The sequence below is a fragment of the Pseudopodoces humilis genome, chromosome 1 (genome assembly GCF_049639895.1).
Source record: "Pseudopodoces humilis isolate 2021_Gansu_Grassland_sample_001 chromosome 1, ASM4963989v1, whole genome shotgun sequence".
In the NCBI taxonomy this organism is placed as follows: domain Eukaryota; kingdom Metazoa; phylum Chordata; class Aves; order Passeriformes; family Paridae; genus Pseudopodoces; species Pseudopodoces humilis.
Genome location: NC_142200.1, coordinates 88,124,675 through 88,148,877, shown reverse-complemented (window position 1 = coordinate 88,148,877; position 24,203 = coordinate 88,124,675). Strand labels below are relative to the sequence as shown.

At 43.5% G+C, this 24,203-nt stretch overlaps 1 protein-coding gene across 1 annotated transcript in view; it reads left to right on the top strand.

Annotated features, from left to right (window-relative positions):
* Positions 1 to 24,203, top strand: part of NEDD9 (neural precursor cell expressed, developmentally down-regulated 9) — a 100,919-nt gene that overhangs the window by 11,203 nt on the left and 65,513 nt on the right. Inside the window, exon 2 of the mRNA XM_014254575.2 lies at positions 16,201 to 16,415. Within this exon, the coding sequence (XP_014110050.2) occupies positions 16,413 to 16,415 (3 nt within the window). The 5' untranslated portion in view covers positions 16,201 to 16,412. The remainder of the gene's footprint in view (positions 1 to 16,200; positions 16,416 to 24,203) is intronic.

Sequence of the window (24,203 nt, the reverse complement as noted above, 5' to 3'; positions counted from 1 at the left end):
TTGGCTGCAGACCCAAATAATTGGTAGCCACGAGGTGAAAATTATTATTAGATCCGTAATTCATCCTTGTTTGTGTTTTGAATGACCTTTTGTGATACTGAGCCAAAGTCTGGCTTTCCCCTCCAGGGAATTTCATCACTAGAATAGTTTAAAGCATCAATAGGGCCAGACCTTCCTCCATTAGGGCCCCCACACTGCTGCCACAGAACCACCCCAGTGACCCTTTGCTGGCCTGGGTCTTCTCACACCCTGAGCACAAGGCACCCTTCCCCGAGGGACCAAGGGAAAGCCCTAAGCCACAGAGACAGGGGTCTATCCTGCCTACTTAGCACACACCAGGAATGGCAAACTGATCTGAACACAGACTACTGGACATGGGAAAAATCAGTCCTGTCTAGAGCCTCTGAAACCCATGAATTCACTTAGCCTGGCCTGCTTGAACTATCACACTCACTGTGTTTTCACTTGTGCCTTTACCACAAGCTCTTGTTTACCAGAATTGTATTTTTTAGAAAAGGATTCAATGCTTACTTCATGTAACAGGCAAACCCTGCATCCTGAGTTAAGTGGTCAGTTGCTGACACTGAAAGCAAAAGGCATTTTTAGTTGCCTGTTTTCTAAGCTGTGTTTGTCCACCTCCAGCACCTAACCACCTTGTGATGTCCAGAGATAATCTGCCATTATGAATTCTCTCCCTGCTTTCAGTTGTTAGTGGACAAATATAAAATATCATCTCTGACAAAACAAATTGATTTAGATTCTCTTGCCTCTCTTTAGACAGCACAGTTCAGCCTATGCTCATGCAGCTCATGCAGTCTCTGTTCTCTGCCCATCTGTCAAAATCCTTTTAAAACCATAAACATTTCAGAAATGGTCTCATTAATGCGTACACATGGAAATATCACCTCCTTGACCTTTACCCGGCAATCTGCTCTGATTAGAGACAGTAACATTTGCTTTCAGGTACACTGTATCACACAGGGAGTGTGTGTTTAGCTGACTGTCCATTATAAACAAGCATGAGTCACTGGTTTCCAAAACACAATCTCCCAGACAAATAGCACAGCTATAAAAGCACATCTTTGGTCTGTTAGCACCTTGAATTTGGCTGAGGATTCAAATTTTGGGGATCAGATCGGTTTACAGACAATGCAGAAGATGCTAAAGAATTGGCCTGTCCTTGACATTGTCATTTATTACTCCATCTCTGGTTGCATCATCATCATCATTGTCTTTGTCTAATGAAATAAGTCGTGTGTTCCTAGGTCAAAACCCAAGCAACTGAGTACTCCAAGTCTCAAAGAATGAGCCCTTTGGTATATTGCTCAGGAACATCAATTGTGAATGCCTCTTAATTTACAATTGCTGTAGAAAGCATGACTATCAGCCAGACTGCAATTAACTTGATGCTTTTATTTATTGTTATTGTCTTATATTGCTAGAGCGTGGATGTTTTGGGTTTTTTTTACTCAGAGCATCATATGGAACAAAATCATGTCTTAAAGAAATTTCAATAGGTGTATGTTTATATTGGTATCAAAAACTTTACTAATCAAACAGACACTACCTTACCCAAATTACACTGCAATTAGTTCACAAGGTAGTTTTACATTGATTACCATGAATTTTATCATCTTTTCCTAATCCCTTCCTAACTTCAGTTCTGTATTGGCTTTCCTTTGATTTGCCCCAGAATTTATCAGATTGCTACCCACTTTTCAACTATTTGAGTCATAACTCCTATTTTTTCCTTATTTTTGGCTCCAATGTCCTGACAACTGACTTCATTCTTTTCCAGTTCATGGTGCTGAAATGTGATGGAGGTACATATGAGTGCAGTAAATGAGAACATATTTTCTTCTCAGGCTGAAGCAGAGAAAATTGTGATTTTTCTTGGTCATTCTGAATTCCTCCACATCATGTCTCCTCTGCTGGATTAGAAAGAAAATTTCTGCATATGAGCACAAACATGATTGCTTAGGGGCAGAAAAAAAAAAAAAAAAAGCAGAAAACCTTGTTAAAACTCTCAAAAATCTCACCTTTGCTCTTCTTTTAGTCAGGAGAAGAAGGAAACCTGTTGGAATAGTTGCAGGTGGAATCTTTCCCTTATCACAGCTCTTTCTGAACTCCAAGCCACATAATTTGTTAAGCTTTGGGCAGCACCTAAGTCAAACGTAGCCAAATCTGACTGATCCCTCCACCAGCACTGCAGTGCACATGAGCAGTAATGAGGGGATAACCCTCCTGCCTTCCTTCAGCACCTTCCTTCCCTGAAAGGAGCAACAGGTTTAACTCGGGGCAAGGAAACACAGCAAATACAACATGGAAAGAAAAAGCTCCCCTCTCTAAGCATATTAGCTCTTGATTGCTCTGACTGATTTGGGATAACTTCTCTCCACTGCACACACAATAAAGCAAAGACAGACACCAGAGGAGGGAGGAAGGAAGGAAGGAAGGCACAGTTGGCCATCAGGAGATGAGCATTTCTGCTTGGTGCATCTCTGTGCGTTGTCATTACCATAGGTCTGCACAACTCGTGCTATTTAAAGAAGGGATAAAGCTGTGACAATTTGAGATTAGCTGTCTGTGTAAAATGATAGTGAGAAACAGAACAGAAACGTCCCAGCCTGGACCCAGCAAAACGGATTAGTAAAGACCAGTATCTCAAATTTCAGGCAGGAGTCTACTGCTGTTTCTAGTTACATAAATGGAAACACAGGGCAATCTATCAATTCAGTGCTACCTCACACTCTAACTCGCTGCTAAATGCCTGCAACAGGAGCTCAGGTGACCTTCCAAATCCATGTGGAAGGTTTTAAGAATTGAATTATTACTTACATACCACAGGAAAGTAACTGATACTCTGAAGTGTCTTTGACTAATGTATTTTGTCTAACATTTCATGTGCTCCAAAATTGAGTCCTATTTATCACTTCTGGCAAGAGATAGGATCACTTGTGTGGCAAGCTTTACTGATTAAGGTTGAAAACAATTTGTCCAGTTATTTCCACCTCTGTTGAAGAAGGAACAGCTGCTACCCCTCACACCAACTTTAAAGGGCAAAGATGGATGGCTGGAATCTGCACACGCATTCATGTGGGAAGCAGGAGGAAAGGAAAACACTGGCAAGACCCACACTATAAGTGAGAGGGGTCAGAGAACAGGCATCCACTATTTAAGGAATGGCTCCCTGATGTTCAGCTTTCAAAGTGGAACAAATATTTAGTGCTGGCCCTGAATTTTCCAGCTTTCGGGTTTAGAACTCGAACAACATGAAGCAGCCTTTGCAGGATGGAACCATTCCACACCAATTTGCTCATTGATTTTGACTTACAGGGCTACTCTGGGAATGGCCAACTTTCAAGATGTGATCCTCTGTGCCTTGACTCTGGAGTCAAGCCACCAAAGATCATTTGAGGTTTCCAGAGGCCTCATCAGCACTTCATTTAAGCACCATTTTCTTGCTGATGCCAATACTTGGAAAATTAGGTAAGAGTTAAGGACTTCCTGGAATTAAACAGGGATGTGGCACAAAATGATTAAGAAGATTTTAGGAGGGGGCCTTGCACAAAGTCTTGAACTCCACCTTTTTCTCCCTTTTCGCCAGCAATGTGCTTCCTCTCCCAGAACCTGCCATGTTGTTCTCCCTTTGCCAAGCACACTGACTCCCAGCAGGAAGGGCAGCAGCAGCTGTCACGACAGCAGAGTGGCTCAAGGGCAGAGAAAGCTTGCACTGACCTAAGCTGTTAGACATAAAGCATATTTATCAAGAATCAGCAGGCAGCTGACCTGCTGGAAGGGACCTTTTTGGTCAGCCTTTTTTAATTCAGGAAAGGGCAAGGACCATTCGTCTGAGGTGTCAGGGGAAGGTGGAGCAAGAATTATTACATAAAGCTTCTTTCAGCCCAGCCCATGCTGTTTTCTCAGGGCAAGTCGTCTAGGACTTCCTCAGCAGCTCTACTGCAGTGCTTGTACCTTTGAGATAATTCTCTACAATTTCAGATTAGAAATTTTAAAATATCACTACAGAACAGATGAGTATTAAGGCTGCCCCTGATGGAAGCAATGGATGGATTTGCTCAGACTCTGTTCATGGCAAGTCCTAGGCTGTGTCTCTTTCCTCATTGGGTCTCAAAAGCAGCAGAGAGCACGGGAGATAAAAAAGGTAACAATGAAATTCTGAAGGAGGAAAACCCAGTGGAATAAAGCACCAAAACAAAGAGACAGAGAAGAGAGTTTTTGAAATTAAGATCTATAGGAGGCGGGAGAACAGAAGAGCAGGTCAGCCTCTAAGAGTTCCTGCCCCATCAGCAAACAAATCATCGCTCCCAGGATCTTGTCTGGATTATTTACAAGCCCATTGAGTGTCAGTGTCAGCAGCCCTATAGACCACACAGCATTGCTAGTGGCTGTGGGACAAGCCATGGCTAAGGAGGGTGGATGATTTCAGTCCTACTTGGTGACCTTGTGTTGTTGGAAAACCCTGTAGGCACTGCAGCCTTCTTGAAAAGCCTTATGTTCATCACTAGAGATGTAAAAAATTCTCCACCTTAGCAATACACATCTTTAGTGGTCTCTGGGGGAAACATCTCCAGTTCCTCGGTGTGGCAAAAGAGGGTCTGGGCACAGCTATCATGGCTGGGCCCCCACCTCCTCCACAGAGGTGTCTCCTCCCTTCCTTCAGGGTGGGGATGTCAGAAAAAGCTGCAGTCACTAGAGGAGATCAGTGGAGGTAGGATCAGGGTGGAGCTCAACAAAACACAGTTTTCATGTTGTCCAGCCTCTGGGTACACGCTCACACGTTCAATGGCAGTTCACTGCACAGCCCAAAGCTGCCCACATCTTCAGAGAGACCAGCCCTTCTACTTTATCAGCCCTGTCTGGAAAGCATCAGAGAGAAAAGTACCTCTAACATCATGTGGGAAAGGCCTCTGGTTTGAGTGGTTCCACAAAGAGACTGACTGGGCCAGATTTCCTTCCCTTCTCAAACAGCATTTGCAAAACTGTCTGTCATGGAGAGCACTGCTTTACTACTGAATCCATAATAAAGTGGACTAGAAATAAATCTCCCGTGTGGGAGAAAACATTTGAGGCTTTGACAGAACTATTCTAGAGAAAAACCTAAATGTACAAACCCCAAAAAACTAAAATACACCTAGCCTTTTTCTCATTGGTTTTGTTGGTTTTTTTCCCCCAGTTTTGAGTACTTCAAAATATATTGATTTTTTTTTTTTCTTGTTTTGGGCTCCTTATGACTAAGTGTTAAAATTAAGGTAATTTTGAGGTAGATATTTCATTTTGAGCTAGAGTTTACTATGCAAAAACATCAAAACAGGTAATTCAAATAAAAAAAATCTCAAATTTTTATAGGCAAGTCTCTCAGAACTATTAATGCCCATAGAAAGGGTTAGTTTTAGACAAAGTAGGATCTTGCTTTGATACAAAATGATCTGGAAAATAACCATTCCCAAACAGCTTATCTCTAACCAGGCTGTCAAATACCTTGTGTTCTTGTCCCAGGGAAACTGTTTTGTAAACTGAAACTTATTGCTATTGCAAAAGCAGGAAGAGACTCCTCTGACCTCCACAGCCTCCACGCTTAGAAAAGCACGTTCCAGTGCCACCAGAAAAAACTGACCTATTGTAATACTCCTTTGGATGCACAAACTCCTCTGTCATTCGTTCAGCAACAACAACAAGTTTATATGCAACTATGAGCTTGTGACAGCCGGCAGACTGAAGCAAATAGATTGAAACTGCTTTCTGATTGCCCCTGTGTGCATCTGAGCACTGCTAGGGCCACCAGAAAGTAACAAATCCCAGTCTTGTCCAGTGTTAATCACTTAGCACATTTAAAATATGTGTCACCTGCTGAAGGGCAAACCCATGTCCTCTTTCCCAGCATTTGAAGCTGCTGTCAGATTTGAGAGAGTTGGCACATGCAGTAGGATTTACTCCTCTCAAGGCAGGTGGCTCCCACAGAATCAGGGGACCAAGTCATAAAAAACTGGAGGAGTGGTATTTTAGACCTTCTTCTCATTTGTTATATGTAAGGGCATCCACATATTTTTATGGATAGAGCAAACAGAATGACCCCTTTCATTTTCATTTGCTACTTTTCCCTTTGAAATCAGTCTCAGCTGTAACTGAGATTGAAAATCTCAATTAAAATCAAACTAAAAAGATTATTTGTTGCTGTTGTGCAGAACTTACCTGGGAAGAACCTTGAACTGTCAGGTCTTCACTGCAAATTGTTCAGTGGTTTCCCTCCAGAGACCTACCTTGGGAAACTTCAGCTCTCCCTGATGCTCCAGTAGGTGACTTTTTCCTGACTGAGCTATTTGCAGTGAAGACATGACACCGTGTTCGAGGTTCTGCCCAGGTTAGTTCTGCACAACCACACTGCAGTGAATGAAAGTGATCACTTACCAGATCTATCTGTAGCCACAAAGCACTGAATAACTGTTCCACAGGCATCTTGCCATCCAAACAGCCCAAAGGTGAGAGCAACAGGTACAACAGCTCTTACGCCCACCCAAAATAATGTGGATGTCTGTGGTCCTGAACACCCCAGGGAAAAGGGATGGTCTTTCCCACAGGAGGGGCACAGGACATCCAAACCATGGTCAGAACTACACAGCACACCCCTGGGCTGAGCAGCTAAGACTGCATTCTGGAGTTATTGCCCTTGCAAGGGAACCACTCTGGTTTGATTATCAGACTCTCTGAATGATGACACATTTGCAGCACTGTGGGCAAAGCAGTCCCAGCCCCACGCCATGGCCTGGGCTCTCACAAGCTAAATTCCCTGGAGCAGACCCAAGTCAAGATCAGGCTTTAGTTCCTCATACCATCTCCTAGAGGTGGTAACCCCTGTGGCAGAGCTGCTGGAGCATGAAAGTCTCAAGAGTTGCTTTTGTATGTGAGAAAACTGAATACTGGGGTTATTTGCATGGGCGGCTGAGCCACCTCACACAGCGATTTCATTACAGCCCCATTTGCCTGCCAGTGGGTGTCCACCCTGCTGCCACCCTGCACCCACCTCCCCATCTGTGTCCTGAGATTATCTGACCCCCAAGACAGTGAGTTCCAGGCAAGCACCCAATGCAGCAATTCAGATCTTGCCACAAACAAGTGTTTTTCATTATTGTTGGAACTTAAGAAAAGCAGCTTACAGAACTTGGGGGGGGAGAGGGGAGTGGGGGAGCAAACAAAAAAACCCCAAAACCCCTTGTGTGTATATATATATATATATATAAATTTATGTCAGAGGATTTCTGAACTTGGAGAAGCATTTGCTGCCAAGTGGCATGCCCTTCTTTTTGTCAGCAAAACCAACATATACATTTGGGCTTGGATGACTGCCTGACTGGGATGCTAAGGAGATGTTTATTTAGGGATGTAACTTGCTGTGACTGGGGGAAAGAAAAAACCCCACAAAAACACAGAGCAAAAAATGAATTACAAAAACGTCACCAGCAATGTTTTTGTATTTATTCCAATGCTGAAAACAATTACCCTTTGGCAAATTTTCAAATTCTGTTTATTTGACAGTGCTGCACGTAAGCCAGGGGAAAATAGGCATGAAAGGGAACAAACTGATATTCTTGATGCAGAACTGGATTGGCACTTAGAGGAAAGCATACCCAACTTAACCTCCAAATGTCACATGCACGTCATAACATAAAAATGAATGAGGTACTATTTATAGGGCTTCAAATGAGTAGCTGACAACTGATAGTTAACTATGCACATTTAAATACGTATCTTTCTTAGGTAACTCCTGCCTTTCACATAAACACGTTTAGTTTCAATAAAAAGGTATACTTGGGGTTTTATTTACTTTTTTTCTCCTGCCTCTGGCACAGCACACAGCAAGTGTAAGCTCATGTACGGTCAGAGCTGCTGTTCTGCGTTATGCTCGCACAGGCAAGAGCAGTCCGTGACAATGACCTCCTCAAGGATCCTCTCTGCATGCCACTGGTGCCATCACAGGGGTCCCATCCCCCTTCCAAATACATGGGCTGGAACAGGGTGGAACACCACCCTCCTGACAGCTGCCCAGGCAGAACCTGAAAAGTGCCTGCAGCTCCTCTCCACTGGCACATCAGCCTTGATTGCTTGTTCATTGCCTGGGACCATGCTGGTCCCTGATGAACTGAGCTAGTGCCCAGAGGCTGCGGAAGGCTACGGGTTGATGCCTGTCTGCATCCCATCAGGCACCAGGGGGGCTCCTGGCATGCTGATGGGAAGAGTGGGACTCCAGGAGGGCAGATTTTTGCACCCCCCCAAGGCTCTGCTGCCTGTGACTAATTCTTCACCTAAATTAGAACACAAGGACTCCTGCTGATACACGCACTTCCAACAGGACAGCCAAGCTTTACTTTTCATTAGCTTTCAACTACAGTACTTTACATTAACTCATGTCTGCTCTGCCTGCTGCTCATTAGGCTCTTTAGTACCCCCTGTTTCATGAGACTTGCCTCCTCCTACCCCCACGCACACCTCAGGGCTCGGTGGGTGGCAGCCACCAGGCTCACAACACTGTCAACGGGATTAGGTGAGCCTGTAGATCTGCCCAGGAGTGAGTATCAGTAAAGGTGTAATCATCTTTCCCAGGCAACTCGTTCAGCAAGGCTACAGGTTTCAATCCTAGCAGTGGGGCAAAGCTTTTCCACTGCCAGGGTTGTATCGCCCAAAGTGTGATGGGAAAGTGGCAGGGCCTGGAGCACACTGAGTGCTCACTGGGGCAGGACTTGATCCCTGCTGTTCCGTGGTTTAATCCCAGCCAGTGACTAAGTACCATGCAGCCACCCACTCACACACCCTGCCACCCCTGCAGTGGGATGGGGGGAAGAATTGGAAAAAAGGTAAAGCCCAAGGGGTGGAGATAAGAACAGTTTAAAAACTGAAATAAGATGATAATTATGAAATAATAATTGTATTGGAAAGAGAGGCAACCAGAAGAGAAGGAGAAATAAAACATGACTAAGACAAGTGATCCACAGCACAGTTGCTCCCCACCCACTGACCGATACCCAGACTGTCCCCAAGCAGCCATCAGCCCCTCAGGGACAACTCCTGCAGCTGACAGATTGAGCAGGATGCTCTTTTGTATGGAATATCCCTTTGGCCAGTTGGGGCCAGCTGTCCTGGTCATGCTCCCTCCTGCCTTCTTGTGCACCTCCTTGCTGGCAGAGCATGGGAAAATGGAAAATCCTTGACTTAGGGTAAACACTACAGAGTGACAACTAAAACATCAATGTGTTATCAACATTATTCTTATAATAAATCCAAAAATACAGCACTGTACTAGCTACAAGGAGGAAAATTGACTTTATTTTATTGGTCCAGCCAAAACCAGGACACCTATCAATCTCTTTATCATTGTTCCCTACTTGCAAATATGTTGAGAGAGGCCCAAAGCAACAACTTTAACCTAAAAGTTCTCAAAACTGGAAAGTACAGAAGTATATTACAAATCTTGCATCCATCTGCTGTAACTGCCCATGCAGAATTTCCCAGCGCTTTCCTATTACTCTGCAACAGATGGGACAAAATCTGCCAGACACTTCCAAGACTTTGCCCAGCTTGTTTTTTTCCTGAGCACTGAATTAGCACTACTGAAAAACAGGCCTGGCACAGTTTGCTCACGGAGCTGACAGAGCTCAACCCAGCAGCCACAGTGCATGCTGTCAACAGAGTGTCAGCAGCGTTTGCTGTGCCCCACAGAGAAAAACTGCAGCATCCACACTCCCCTGACATGGAAACGCAAACAAATTTCATCCACCTCCAGGAGCAAAAGGCTGGAAAAACTAATCTTCAGTTTTGTTTTCCTCCTCTTGCTAACCTCAGGCAAGGCAGTTACCATCCTGCTGCAACTTGTTATGCCAAAACCAACACCTTGCGTCAGCAGGATATGTGCTGCAGCCCACTGTTTTTTTGTGAATTAATATGGCAAAATAACAGAGGCAGACGCCAAAACCGCTCTTCTCCCTTGTCCAAGTGAAGCTTCCCTACTGACACAAGAAGCATCATGCATGCCATGTTTAGCTGTACTGCAGGGTCCTGCACCACCCTGATTGCTTATACCTGTCAGAAAGGCTGAGAAGCTTTAGGCCCCCGCTGCCCTCAATTGTCCTCTCACAGACAGAATAAAGGTTGGATGAATAAAAACCAAGCATGAGTTTCACATCAGAATATATGCTATAAATATGTATATCCATATATGCACACACGTATCAATCCTCCCTGCCACATCTCAGTCCAGCACTATTAGCATCAAAAATGTTTACAAATTTAAAGAATACTATAGGTACAAAGTTGAGTACTCAGAACCCAGACTGTACAAATAGCCACTGTATCTGCATTTTTAGCTTTAGTCCTCATGCATATGCCTTTTATCATGTACTCTTTACCCATAAATCCCCTACCTCCTTCAGTGCCAGTACTTCAAGTGCTAGTCAGGGGCTGTGCTCTAGTATCCTGTCTAGAAGAACCCTGCTTTATTTTCTGCAAAAAGTCATAATATGCTTCTGAAGTAGTGAACATTGTATTGAAAGAAAAATTATGGTCTCTTATACCAAAAAAAGTTTCCATAGTTTCAGATTGCATCCATGACATTTGCACAGCTCCTGCAAAATGCCTATTACCTTATGTAACCCCAGGTTTAAAAATAGTTAATTCATATTCATCTACTTCCAATTAATTACACTGAAACATTTTTGGCCTGCTGTGCTAGGACGGTAGGTACATGCAACAACAACCAGAAGCAGAGGGCTATACTTAAATCAATCAAGTAGCATAGGAAAAATGTTATGTACGAATAAGAAGGGTTTGGGATTTTTTCCTCTTAATCTCACAGTTCATTTTGACCTTAAACAAATCTGTTTTTCATTTAAGCCAGCCTGTGAGCAAAGTTGGGTCAAAATCAGAAAAGAGTTGTCAGCAAGTATTATAAAAAAAATCAAACATTTGGGTTTACTCTTTCCCAAAACAAAACTGTTTAAGAACATAAGTATCTAATTTTTGCTTAAAAGCAGGTTTTAAGTGGAAATGAAAAAAACTATTTTAGATTGCATATTTTTACACCACTCATGCCCCTCCTCCCAAAAAACCAAAAAATTGGAAGTAACAGACTCAGCTGAAGAGAGGCTTTGGACATGCCTTTCCTCATCTCTTGAGAAGTGGCTCAGATGAGATGCCTGATGGCAGGTGCAGCACATCCTGCCCTGGATGATGATGAATTAACTTTCTCTGCTCCTTTGCTCCTCCCAAAACATCGCCTCTCATCACAAGACAGAAAAGCACTGTATGGACATCTACAAAAGCAGCACTACCTGAGAGCCAAACATAAAAATAACTACATTTGTTCATGGAGCCACACACTGCGAAATGGAAACAGACTAACTATGCTTCTTGACAAGGAGAAAAGTTTTTATGATTCTATGAACTTAAACTAAAGGTCATAGAGGTGACCTTGACTTTGGCATGTATCCACTTTTGAAAGTACCATTAGTACTATTTAAAAGCACAAACTCACATTTAATAGGATGCTTCCAGTATCACTCTCTTAATGTTTTGCAATAAATATACTGACACAACAGATTTTCACTTGTGAAAAAGGCTCTTTGAGCAGCATTTACACCTCTCTGCTAGAGCTAGTGCAATAGCCCATTATTATTCCCTTTATGGTCCTCCTTCCAAAAGGTGTGTGAGACAGCTTCCAGCAGGTTTGCAGCCTATTGCTGAGAAAGAAAATGCAGACCAGAAGGAGAGCGAGCTCTGGGGTAATGCTCTTCAACCAGTTACTCTCCAACTTGCTTAACAGGTCTAAGTGTGGAGGTTAAAGTTGCAGTTCAGTACAGCCATCAGACCTGTCCCATGCAGCCACATCAGGAGTGGCTCCTTTCAGGAACTGGGACTGGTCACAGGATCTGTGCCTGTGGTTTGACCCCACAGCCATCTGCCCACCTGGCCTAAGCCTAGCAGACCTGTAAACACCCCCAGGCAGGATCCTCCAAGCCAGAAGAATCTGGCAAAAATCTCACTGCAAGTTACTTGGGAATTAGGAAACATTCTCTGTGTGTAGGGTATGTCCTCAGTTCCCATGCATGTTCTGAACAGCAAAACCAAACTCTAATTAATCAAGGCTTACGTCTCAGCCATGAAGTGGGAGGTGTCCCTGCCCTTGGTGGGAGGTTGGAACCAGATGATCTTTAAGGTCACTTCAAACCCAAACCATTTTTTGATTCTATGATCTATCCCTTTATTTAGCCAGCTTCTTCTGGTTCTCTCCCCTCCCACCAACCAACACTTTCCTCTGTGTCCCTGCACCTAGAATTCTTCTGACTGGTTCCTCTGTGAACAGAGTATGTTAGATAGCTATTTCCAGCTGCAAGGGACTATAGCTGGAATTCTGCCATAGAGAATTGTCAAAGATGAGACCCTCCTGTGATGCCTGAAATGTGGACTCTGTTGCTCAAGCCACCACTACAAGTAACTTCAAGTCCTCATGGCAGGGCTCACTCCCTGTTACCTGCTCAGCTCACAAGGGTTGCCTCTGCAGCCAGTTCCTCAGACTCTTCTCTTAATTAGAACCCAGTAATTTCCTGTAGCACTTCATTTGTACCTGAAAGGGCAACAATTTGAAATACACTGGTGAAAATAATATACCTAATAAAAGGTGAATTCAGTGTCAAGGAATAAATAATCTGTTTGCGAAGCAAAGGCAGAGAGCATTTGCTCATTATGGAGCCAGAGGAGGGGATGAAATGCCTTATGGTAGTTCTGGAAGGCATGTGAGTTGTGCCTTATTTTCTTTCCTAACTGCTATGAAAGCATACAAAATAAAACCATGGAGTATACAGACCAGCAGTCAGCTCTCTCAGTACAGTGTTGTCCTTCTTTAGAAGAGGGGGGCTTAAGATTTTATATTTGCGTTTGACAAGGATTTCTTTAGTGCTTTTATTTTAAAAAAGTATTTTAATTGAGCTGTCTTTCCATCATCTTTACTACTGTGGTTTACCCTCATAAACCACATGGATCATAGGAGGGTATTTTGATCTTGGTTCCATTTGGGGGAAAAAAAAAGTTTTTTGTGTGCCTCAGACTGCACTACAGAACTGAAGGTATTAGCTGAAATTTAAGGGTAATGATCCCAAAGCAGTGGTTTGAGAAACGCTTTTTTACCTCTGGAGTTCTATTTGGTCACCTAAGCTATAAAGTCAAGCTCAAGTATCCTGCAGCTTTTGGTTCATAGGATTTAGCATGAGGTCACTGCTGCCTAACATGGTGGCAAGTAATGCAATCCCCTTCAAGAGTCTCTGAAGTAAGCAAGATAAATGAATGCTCAAGGCACTTCATAAACTGGTTTCATGCCTTACCTTGGGCAGTGGCAAAATCGCACACCAACTGATGAAATAACGCATCAACAGGCTTCAGACCTGATGCCCTAAACAAAAGGCCACTTTGCTTTACTCTGTTGTACAGATCCCTCAGCCAATAGCTCCCTCCAGTTCTGTGTTCCTTCCCAGGCTCAGCATGCACCAGCAGGTCAGTATCACATCTCAGGAAAGCAAGGGATCAAACACATCGCCTGTCCTGACATAGTTGAGAGTTATCACTTCATAAATATCTCAAGGAGACTGAGCTACACTCTTGATCCATGGGCAAAGGAACTGACACTGGCATTACTGCAATGGCATAACCTCACCCTATAGCTATGTCTGCAAGATTCCCACCACCTAGACAAACTCCAGCAGTGCCAGCACAGTTCCCAGGTCACAGGAGAGATGTATATTCAGCAGAAGCAAGAAATCCTGCCCAAGCTGGTTGGCCATCACTGCCCTGAAGGGACACAGGGCAGGCACAGAGTGCCCTTCCTCACGGTCACACCTTGCAGAGGAAAAGGTGGCCTGGAGGGAATACAAGAGAGGGAAATAAGGCTCCTGCCCTCTGCCTCAAGAGGAGGGGTCAAAAGCAGCCTATGGGTCACATACCACAGGGGCTAGAGAGGAGGAAGAGGAGAGCAAAAGTGAGCATGAGAGATGAACTAAGTAATTCCAAAAGCAGCAGTCCTGCAGCAAGGCAGAACATGCTGCTTTCATGAAGTGTTCCCCCAAAGCTGTCTCTCACCTGGCCAACTTTGGCCAATATCTGATCACAACTGTGAATATATATTGAACTAAATACGCTGGGTTTGGGGTAACAACCTCGGGCCCCTTCGTTCCTCTGGACTTAATGTCTTGGATGTACAGGGAAGTCTTTGATCCTGATCTTTAAATCTTCTGCAGGCTGGATGAGGGGTAAGCAGTTGGGTCCAACATGTCGAAAACATTCAAGAAGTTGGGAGGACAGAGGGAGTAAACAAGAAAAAATACAACCAGCAGCCAGCAGCTACTTGCACAAAAAATGTAATTTCTTTTTCTTTCCTGGGAAGTTCTGCTTCTGTGCTTAAGACCCAGACAGACAGGAAAAGCCTTTGCCAGGACACCAGTTTTCCTCATTTGTGGGAACAGAGAAAGGATACTGCTGTGCAACATTTACCTGCAGTCTTGCTGTCAGCTGAAGGACCCTACAGCTTACTCAGGGCCTTTGTTATAAATCTATTTTGGTTGGGAGTTGTGGCAGCTGTTAGTGCTGTGATGGAAGCATATTTTAGGGCAGCAGTCATTTTGTGCAGTCATGTCTTCTGTAACTTTGGACAAAGTATTAATGTTGTCTAGAGGACCTTGGGGCAGGAAGGAAGTCATACCTCCTGAATTCTCCACATGCTACCAAGAGGATAGTGAAAGCATCTGAAGTGCAGGAGCCACCGTCAATAACTCAGAGACCCCCTGGCCGAGCAAGCCAAAAGAAACAGAGGCATTTGTTACAACCACTTTCCTGGATTTGGAAGTACAAATAGTGAAATTTACCAAGCTCTTCAAAAAATAAAAAAAAGCAAGTGTGCTCGCTCTGTTTCCAAGGTTTCCTCCAGACTTTTTCTCCTGGCAAACAGAAAAGATCCCCAAGCCAAGTAACTCTGCTCAGCCTCATCCTGCGCGTTGCATGCTCAAAGGATTAAGTTATGGCTTACTGCAGCTGTACCCGGAGCTCACCTAAAACTTCACACCCTCCATGGGCAACACAAACTCTGCATATTCCTTTAACTCACAGTTTTCTCACAAGCTTGCTCAGGTATTTCCTGACACCTCCCACGGATCATTTGGTGTTTTTTTCCATGTAGCAGTTCATCTTTGAAACCTGAGGTGTCTCAGAAATTCATACTGAGTAATTGGTCATCGGTGGACAGTCACTCACTGAGGTGAGTGAGGAATTTGCTCAGGAGGCAAATTCCATGCAGAATCACAGTTTCAATGTCCCTTATCAGAATTAGGGCAGGGCCTCAGCCCTCAGTTATGTTTATGTTACCCAAGACAACAAGCAGGTTTAAAAAACATACCAAAATGACCTTTGAAAGTTGTGACAGCACGACTGGTCATTTTAAAGCTAGATTAATGATCTTCAGTGTAGAGATTGACCCTTTATTTTATGTTTGCATAATCCATATGGTAGGTCTGGCTCTAGACAATGTCCCAACAAGAGGAGCAAGAAAAATATTTTTTTAAAAGTCTGAGTTATTCAAACGCATAAAGCATTATAATTCCAAACCAAAATTGTGATTCATTTGTGCTTTGGTTTACCAGCTGCATTTCTCTCAAAGCTTATTAGCAAAGCCCACAAAGTAGCTGATTTTACCCTGGATGAGGTCTGTTTGTCCTTTTGGTCCCCTATCAGAAAGCTGCAACATAGGCTGCGGATACGCTGATGAAGGAACTGCTGAAATAAGTATTCCAGAGCTATTGAACAGCTCTGGGCATCAGCCTCCCCCATAAATGTATAGGGAGCAGTAAAGTAAGGCCGTGCAGCATTCATCAGTTTATGATGCCTGCCAAAATTCCTTAGACCTTAACAGGGATAAAAAAAAAAAAAAAAACATGCCACTGATTAAAAATACTGCTGACAGGGGCAAAGTTATTTAATGACATTTTGGAGAGAATCAGAGCTTTTTCCTGAGGAAAGTCTTGTGCACCATCAGGAGAGGCATGAAGGGAATCCCTGTGCAGAACAAAAGTGTTTGAATTGGCAGGATGGTAAGTAAATGGAAGGACATTTTCTTCCTTTGCTCATCTCTGTTTCATTGACCTTTTCTTTCAGAGGGTGGAAAAAAAACCACTTGGGTCTGTGAAGAAATATTTGGAACAAGGAAATTCTGCAAGTGAATAGAAGTCCTACAACTGGGAAAGGCAAAAAACCAGCCAGTGTAAGCGTAATACTGGATTTCCTATGGAGATAACCATCATCGAAGCACAAAGCTCCTGTGTTCCTTCAATTAACATACTGTAGGTGGAAGCCAGAAACACTGGATAATGGTAAGTTTCACTTTCTACAAAGTCAAAAGCTGTTTTAATAGAAGCTTAAGTGCCTTTCTTTTCAGTTCAGCAAGAAAGAGAGTATTTTCTCAGAGGCTGACTGAACACCCACGTCGTTCAGAAGCCAGGCAGAGCGCTCCCTATTAAGCTTGCAATTAGTTGTGGAGTCAAAGCTAGCAAGAGCTGGAATCCTGGGTAGGGGTAATGCTGCAAGTCTTGGTAGTAAATGCATTTTCACTAAACATTGCCAGGAAGATTTTCTCTGGCAGAGAAGGGGATAGCTTGTCTCTATTAAATGCTGTCTCAGGCAATTGGTACAGCCTATTGGGGTGCAGTAGATAAACAAAAAGTCATGAACAATTTGTCCATCTTCCAATTAGAGGTGAACTTTTGAAGATCACACCAGTCATTTTTCATATTTAAGGGAAAGTTCTAAATGTCAACAGGAAAAATTGACTATCTCCTATAGACAGTCTAAGACACTTCAGGAAGCCTTGTACCCCACCACTCCAAAACCTTCACAAGTTCCCAAACTCATGCTCCCCATTTGCTGGCCCACAGCACCACAGCAGACAAATTTCCCTGCAGAGGGCAACACCACAGGGCACAAACAGTGAAAGAAAAGGAGATTAAGAATGCTGCTGACCTACATGTTTAATGAAGTATTTCCTCTTTCTGTCAGCCTAACACACAAACATATAGGCATGTCTGTGCATTACCACACACCTACTCTCCAGCATTTGAAGTCTAGATGACCCTTGAGGCAAGAATCAAGTCATGCAGAACAAAGGACGAACTCCATGCCATAATAAACACTTTATCAGTAATGAGACCAAATTAGAGCTGAACTACAGTCTTAACTTTGCTCTTTAGCTTTCACACCCAAAGAACAGTCATAGAAGCTACATCCTTACATGGGTGATAGAAAAGATAAGGAAGCCCATTTATGATGTAATTAAATAAATCATGTTGGTCTCCCAGTAATGAACCCATTTCCAATCCTCCTGGAGTCATCTTATCTTGCATGTGCTCCTTGAACACTCATTTAAGGTGCTTCCAGAGTGCCTGTCAGTAGGACATGTTTGCCAGTAGAAACTTCACAGCCCAAACCTGAAGCCAGGCTTGCATACCTGTCCCAGTCTCCAGCACTGTATTCATTCTTGAGAAACTATTTTAAAAGAAAACCACAGTACAACTTTGAAAGGGGTCTGGGAGAAAGAAATCAAATAAGAACTTGGAATTGATGATTTCATAAGCAACATAAAATACTTTTTTCCACTTGTTACTGTTTTAAAAAATGAAACGCTTTCCACCTTTCAACATCAAATAGTCCAAATGGTTTGGTTTAATAAAGGACAGAAGGAATCTCCATGTTTTTATTGAAATCCCCTAAAATCCCAAATGCATCTCTTCATATTTTTCAGTGAATCCTTTAACAGAGGTCCTTTTCCAGAAGCCATACTTGTTTAGGGTTTACTCCTTGCTCCTTACATTTATTCTCCTCACCTTTTGCTGTTCCCACTGTACATGAAAGTCATGGTTCTTTATACCCCTTTAAAGAAGATAAGTGCATAAAGAACCACCAAAAACGTGTCCTGCATACGTATGCCAGTTATGCAATTAAACTTATTTTCTCCTTCTCCTGATATGTTTTATTGAGGTATAAATCAGGACGACGAGGAAATTTAGCACAGACAGGAATTTTATGGAGGGGGTGTGCAGATCCCCTGGGCTCGTCTGGAAAATGAGAAACATACTCATAGATGAGTACACAGCTTGCTGGGTACAAGATCCACAGGAGCTAGAGAGCACTCCGTCTAGACTGAGATTTAACTCTCTCATTTAAATCAAGTCAAATAGGACTGTGCTGGATGCAATTGCATTAAAACCTTTCTGTGGTGGATTAAGGAGCGTTTTTGCAAAGCCAAGTCACACTGGAGAAATTGTGTGGGCAGAATGAATTGGTGCCAAATCACAGGGAGAAAGCTGAAAGGTAGCGTCTCTCTGTGTTTAACAAGGCTTTAGCTGTGCTCACTTTCTTCCACTAAGCAGAAACTTTCTCTTCTCCCCAGCTACTAAGACAGGTAGAGAAATGCTTGTGGTACACTTCAGTTTCTTACAGTCAGGAGTGTCAGTTGTAGAGCTTCCTTATTTCCCTCTAAGAAGGTGTAAATTGAGGTCAGATTGAGAACTTTGGCTTGCTTGCATCTGGAACGTGCCTGGAAACAGAGAGCAGGCTTCAAATACAGCCTTTTTCTTAATCTCAGAAACTGTCCATAACCACCTCCCTGTACTTTGGCCAAAAGGCAAAGTCCCCATGATGGAAGGGAAGTCTCTGACTTGCAGTGCTGCCCAGCAGAGGTGATTGCCCCAATGACAGAGGATGGAGTGATCCTGTTCCTCTCTTAGCTGGGCTATGAGATGTCACATTTGTTTCAGAGTCTGCCCATTCAGACATCCCCTCCCAACACATCCCCCAAGTCCATACTTGGGATTTACAAAAGGAAGCCCCACTGAGTTTTATTTCTCCAGGCAGGCCTGCACCCAAGGATCTGGGGCATTAGCATCCACCTCACCTAACAAAGACAAGTAGCTTTGGTTGTTCCCTCCACAGCCAATAGAATCTGATGGTAGACTCAATAGGCCCCAGAGACACCTCACCCTCAGCATCTCAGCTAGGCAGGGTACATTTCAGCCTTCCTGCCCAGAGAAATACAACTTGTACCTAACACTAGCACCTTCCAAAAACCAGCTAACTAAGCTCTGCCCACATGTCTTAATGCCTGCACAATAATGGGGCAAGGACAACATTTTCCTCTTTCTGCACAACCCAGCCCACACCTGGATTCAGGGCAGCTGCACGAGCAAATTAAATTGTCCTCTTAGCTGCTTATTTGGAAGCAAATGGCAGAAGCAAGACACAGCAGTGAGTTACAAGCTGAAACAATTCCACAGGCTCAGATGACCCCCAGGCAAGTTATGTTTGAATGGTGTACTTCCTCTTGACATGCAGCACCTGAAAGCACACAGCATTCCTTTTTTAACCTTATGAGGATATCCTTCCACTGTCCAGCTCATGATACATTCTCCAGAGAACAAGACTATGTGCCCCACCAGCTCCCAGATTTTGCAAGATCCCAGTATTCAATTAATTTTTAGCAAAAAAATATGTATTTTTTTACTCAGCCCTTAGTGCTTTATCTGCTCCTGCAGTTCAGACCACGAAACGCATCCACCTGGTTTGTTCAGGCAGCATGCCCTTCCTGAGGATGTCCTCTCCCAACCTGCCACTGTGGATTTTCTCTGCACATTCCCTGGTGCCTTGCTCTACAGAGAACTGAGCTGTGGCACTTGTTCAGCAGCTCATCCCCAGCCCCTGACCTTCTGCACTTCATCCTTGGCTGAACATATACACCCTGGCTAATTGTTAGGGCTTCCAAACTATAGCTAAACACAGGTTTGGCATCAGCTGCAAGTTCTGAATCAGGATTCAGTAGTATTGTCTGACCAGAGGCTAGCAATGGGAGAGGCCCCCTGCCAATGGGGAGGGATTAATACTTGTACAAAGACCCAGAGAAAGAGTGGGAGTGCTTTTTTTACATGGAGAAGAACTCCATGTAAAGAGGGTGAGGGTCAACAAGAGAGCACAGTACCTTCCAACCCTCTGTTTTGTTTTGTACTTTAAGGTGCAGTAAAACATATTTATACCAAATTCCTCATTTTACAAGGAAAGCAGGTTGCCTTAAAGGTTTTTAAACTGGCCTCAGCTGAGCGGCAGTTCTCCCAGACTAGATTTTGGGGATTACATTTCACTCCATGAATAATACTTTCATTCATTTTTTCCATCTACAACCTCTACTTGAAAGAGATGGTTTATTTCATCCCCACTGAAACACAGAAAGATAAAGGCCTTAAGTAGCAACTGCCTAAAATATAGACAATTACAGAGATGTTGTGCATAGAGCTTTAGGTCTTTAAAAATCACCATGGAGAAATTTGGGTATAAGGTTGAATAAGGCAGCAAGAAAAACGGAGTACCTTAGAACGGGTTTTGGAGAAAAGTACCAATTGCTTTCTTTACATATATATGTATATATGTGTGTATATATATTTAAGAGAAAATATATATAAAAATATTATATATATATTTAAGGGAAAAAAGGAGCTTCAGACTAAATTAGCAATGGAAGCAGAAAATATACAAGCATGTAATGTAGACAGAGAGTTTTCCATTTGTTTCCCATCTGCTGTGCAAGTAGTTAGTTCATCAACATTGGCCACAGTTTATCTAAAGGAAGCCCAGCCTTGGGAGCAGCTCCTGCATTTACTGTTCTTTAAAGCAGCAGTAAGACCTCAGGGACAACTCCTAAGCAGAAAGTCTATCCCCTGATAATCCTCATACAAAACAGAGCAGTCCTCAGGATACACTGGCAGATAAAGCAAAGTGTGGAAAAAAGCCTAAGCCTGCTCTGTTTTATGCCTGTATCCAACCCAGTAAGTCCTAAAATGCAGCCAGGTACAAGTTTAAAGCCAGCTTAGTCCTCCTTCCTTTCCAAGTATGCCAAAGTGCAAGCGAGGCATATCTCATGCTCCAGCCAACAGGAGAGTAACGAGAAACAGAGATACAGAGACACAGGTGAAATTCAGATTATGGATTAATGCATCCTGGACCAAACTGGAGAAAGTATTCCCAAGTTAACAAGGATGGGTGCAGAAGGGAGAGCACAGGGGTCTAGATGACAAGTTTATCAGTTGAGCAACCTGGTATTTAAGGGCTGGGCTCTTCCAGTGTACAAATTTTAATATTACCTTGGCCAGTTAAAAACAGCCTCAACTTGTTATGTTTCACTGTTGTGTGGGGTTACCACAGTGTGTATCTGGATCACCAGGATTCACCTAAGAAACAGCCAAAGTAAAAACTCTCTGTAGCAATAGAAAGCCTTTCTTTGCATGGCCGCCTTGTATGTACACCTATGGCATGATCACCATTGCTATTCCACTGGAGAGGGGGGTGGATCCAGAGCAGCTAACTAAACACAGATACATATAAAAGGGCTGGAATTGGTCAGGGCAAACATTAAATGCTTGGAACCAGTGTTCTGACAGTCAGAAGCAGTCACATACCAGGGATAAGAACTCCCTTTTGATCCGGCTGAAGCCATTAGTTCTGAAGAGCACAAGAGAAAAACCAAAACAAAGCAAAGCCCCTACCTTTCACAGTTTCTCTAATGTCACCTAAGCCTTAAATACTCTGATTTTACAAGACAGACAGATCTACAACACGCCCAGCAATGCAAACAGCTCAGTGGAGTGTGGCAAGGCCCCCGAGGGCCACCCTGAGAGCCGCCCACACGTGAGCCAGCACATGCAGGGACACAGGACCAGCCACCACACCTGCAGGCTGGGCTCAGACCCAGGGCAAACATTCGCCTTTCACAACAGAAACAAATGAAAGGCTTTGGGTTGCTCCAAATGAACATAAATATTTTTCTCTGGGAATTCTTCTGTTTTGTTTTTTGTGTGTGTTTGTTTTTTTCTTTAAACTAACAAAGAGCTGGGTAGAAGTGAAGGGGCTCTCTGAAAACACTTTAAAGATTTATTTACTTTAATACTAAAGCAAGAGTATCTAGCATCTACTTAAGTTCCATGAATGCATGCATTTCTTACTAGCAGCATTATAATACCATTAAAGAACAGATTCACTCATCTGCCCACAAATTATTCTGCCTTTGCTCACAATGCCTGTTCATTTCCCAGAATATTTTTAAGAAGTCTTATTTAACTTAGTCTTTTTCTCCTTTCTCTCATTCATGACATTTCTGTGTGCTCATGATTATGTATTTGGCATGGCATTTTGATGTAAGAGAACAGCCAAGCCCTGTGTGCATACATAGCACAGAATTTCCACTGTAAGAGACTTGGATTCTGTAATTTATAGATGGCACAAAAAACTAACTTAAGGAGTGAAAGTTGAGAGGTGTTATCTGTGCATGGCTTTTGGCAAGACAAATTGAAGAAATATCAGCTTCAGCTTTACACAACTTTTGCCCTTGGCCCTGAACCCAATATTACACCTTGAACCTTTCTCTGCTATCAAACCAGAAAAATAATTTGGACTCCATGCAGCTGGCCTGCTCTAGGGGACTGCAGTACCACCAGCAGTGGCACCCCAAGCCTGCTCAAGTGGACAGGGGAAACAAAAAGGTGGCTTGTCTCAGGCTTTCTGCATGAGAGCTCAGAGATAGACACAGCTCTGTCATTTCCTCCCGGTGACACAGAGCTTCTCCTACACCCTGGGTAACTCCTTTCACACTTCAGCCCAAAGCCCTTTGCATGCAGCAGAAGGATTTAGTCACTCCACTGGACTGCAGAGCTCACCTTGTTGTTAAAATCAGGTTTGCCCAGGCCAAGCAGCAAACAGAGACACTTCCCTCCATCACACAAAGGATGATGGCAGTGACACGGGCCATGCCTGCCTGCCTACCCACAGCTATGCAAACCCTAACAGCTACAGACACCTGGAAAAGGAACGACTGGCTGCTTCCCTCCCTGCTAATGAAGCATTTGAGCTACAGCCATTGTTTATTCAAGCACCTAATAAGAGATGACTGTGGCTATTTTCCACTTAACATCATTAGTTAAACAGAAATTGATTGCAGATGGAGAACAGCCATTGTGTTTTATTACCAAAGATTTGTTTCCTGGGATTTAAAAGCAGATCTAGTTTGGCAGATCTGTTCCTTTAGGCTGCAGACACTACAAGGTGTGGCCACGTTCCGTGTTTACAAGCCTTTAACATGGCTCGATTTTGGCTTTTTCAGCTCCAGGCATGTCAATGAGTCTTAAAGGCTTTGTGTGAGAGAACATGAGTAGAGCTTGGTTTGTTTGTTATCAGTCATAGATTGCTGACATGCTTTAACTATCTCGTAACAGAAAAGCTATCCACTACAGGCAATGATTACTTGATTTCAACAGAAGACCTCAGCAGCCTTGAACAGAAATGGGCGAAAAATGGCTTTTACTTATCTTAAGTCGTTCAAGTGAAACACAGAAGATAGCTCCAACTCACCCAGTTTAGTTTGGCTGGGCCTTGCCATTCCCCCTATGCTGTACCAGGTCAGATTCGTGGAACTACACGGGCAATAACTGGGATGCAAGCTTGAGCTCTGTCAGGCCCATCTTTCCACATTAATGGTGAATGCATACAAGATCCCACTCAAAATTTTCAGCTGGTGCCTATTAAGAATGAGACCAAGCTGATTAAAACAAGCAGTGGGTGTTCTATCAAGCAAATAGCTTCAGAAATTTTTACTGGCTCCCAGGACATAGCGGGAAACAGGGCAAAATGCCACTGTTGAAAATCTTCTCTGGAGCCCACCTCAGATTTTTTGGCCTCACATTTCCCCTTTCTGTGACTTTTCCCCTTTGATACTCAAAGGACAGGTGCCCCAGCCTCCCATCCTGCAAGGTGCCATCCATTTAGAGGGATGTCAGCAAATGACAGCACTGGTAGGGTCTTGTAGGGCCTGATCCTCAGCATTTAGCTATGCAGTATCTACAGAGCAATTGTATGGCATTACTGGCAGATCCCTTTCACTGTGTGCCCTCACCATCTGATGGAGCTTCCCTACCGAGCCTGACAGCTGGAGTACATAGGAACCACCGTATTTGGAACAACTAACTGCCCTTCTAATCCAGGTGCTGGTTTTGGTGTAAAACCAGCTGTCTTGCTGAGATACAAATAACCTAGCAGTGCCCCCAAAGGAGATGCTTGTCCCTGACCTCCAT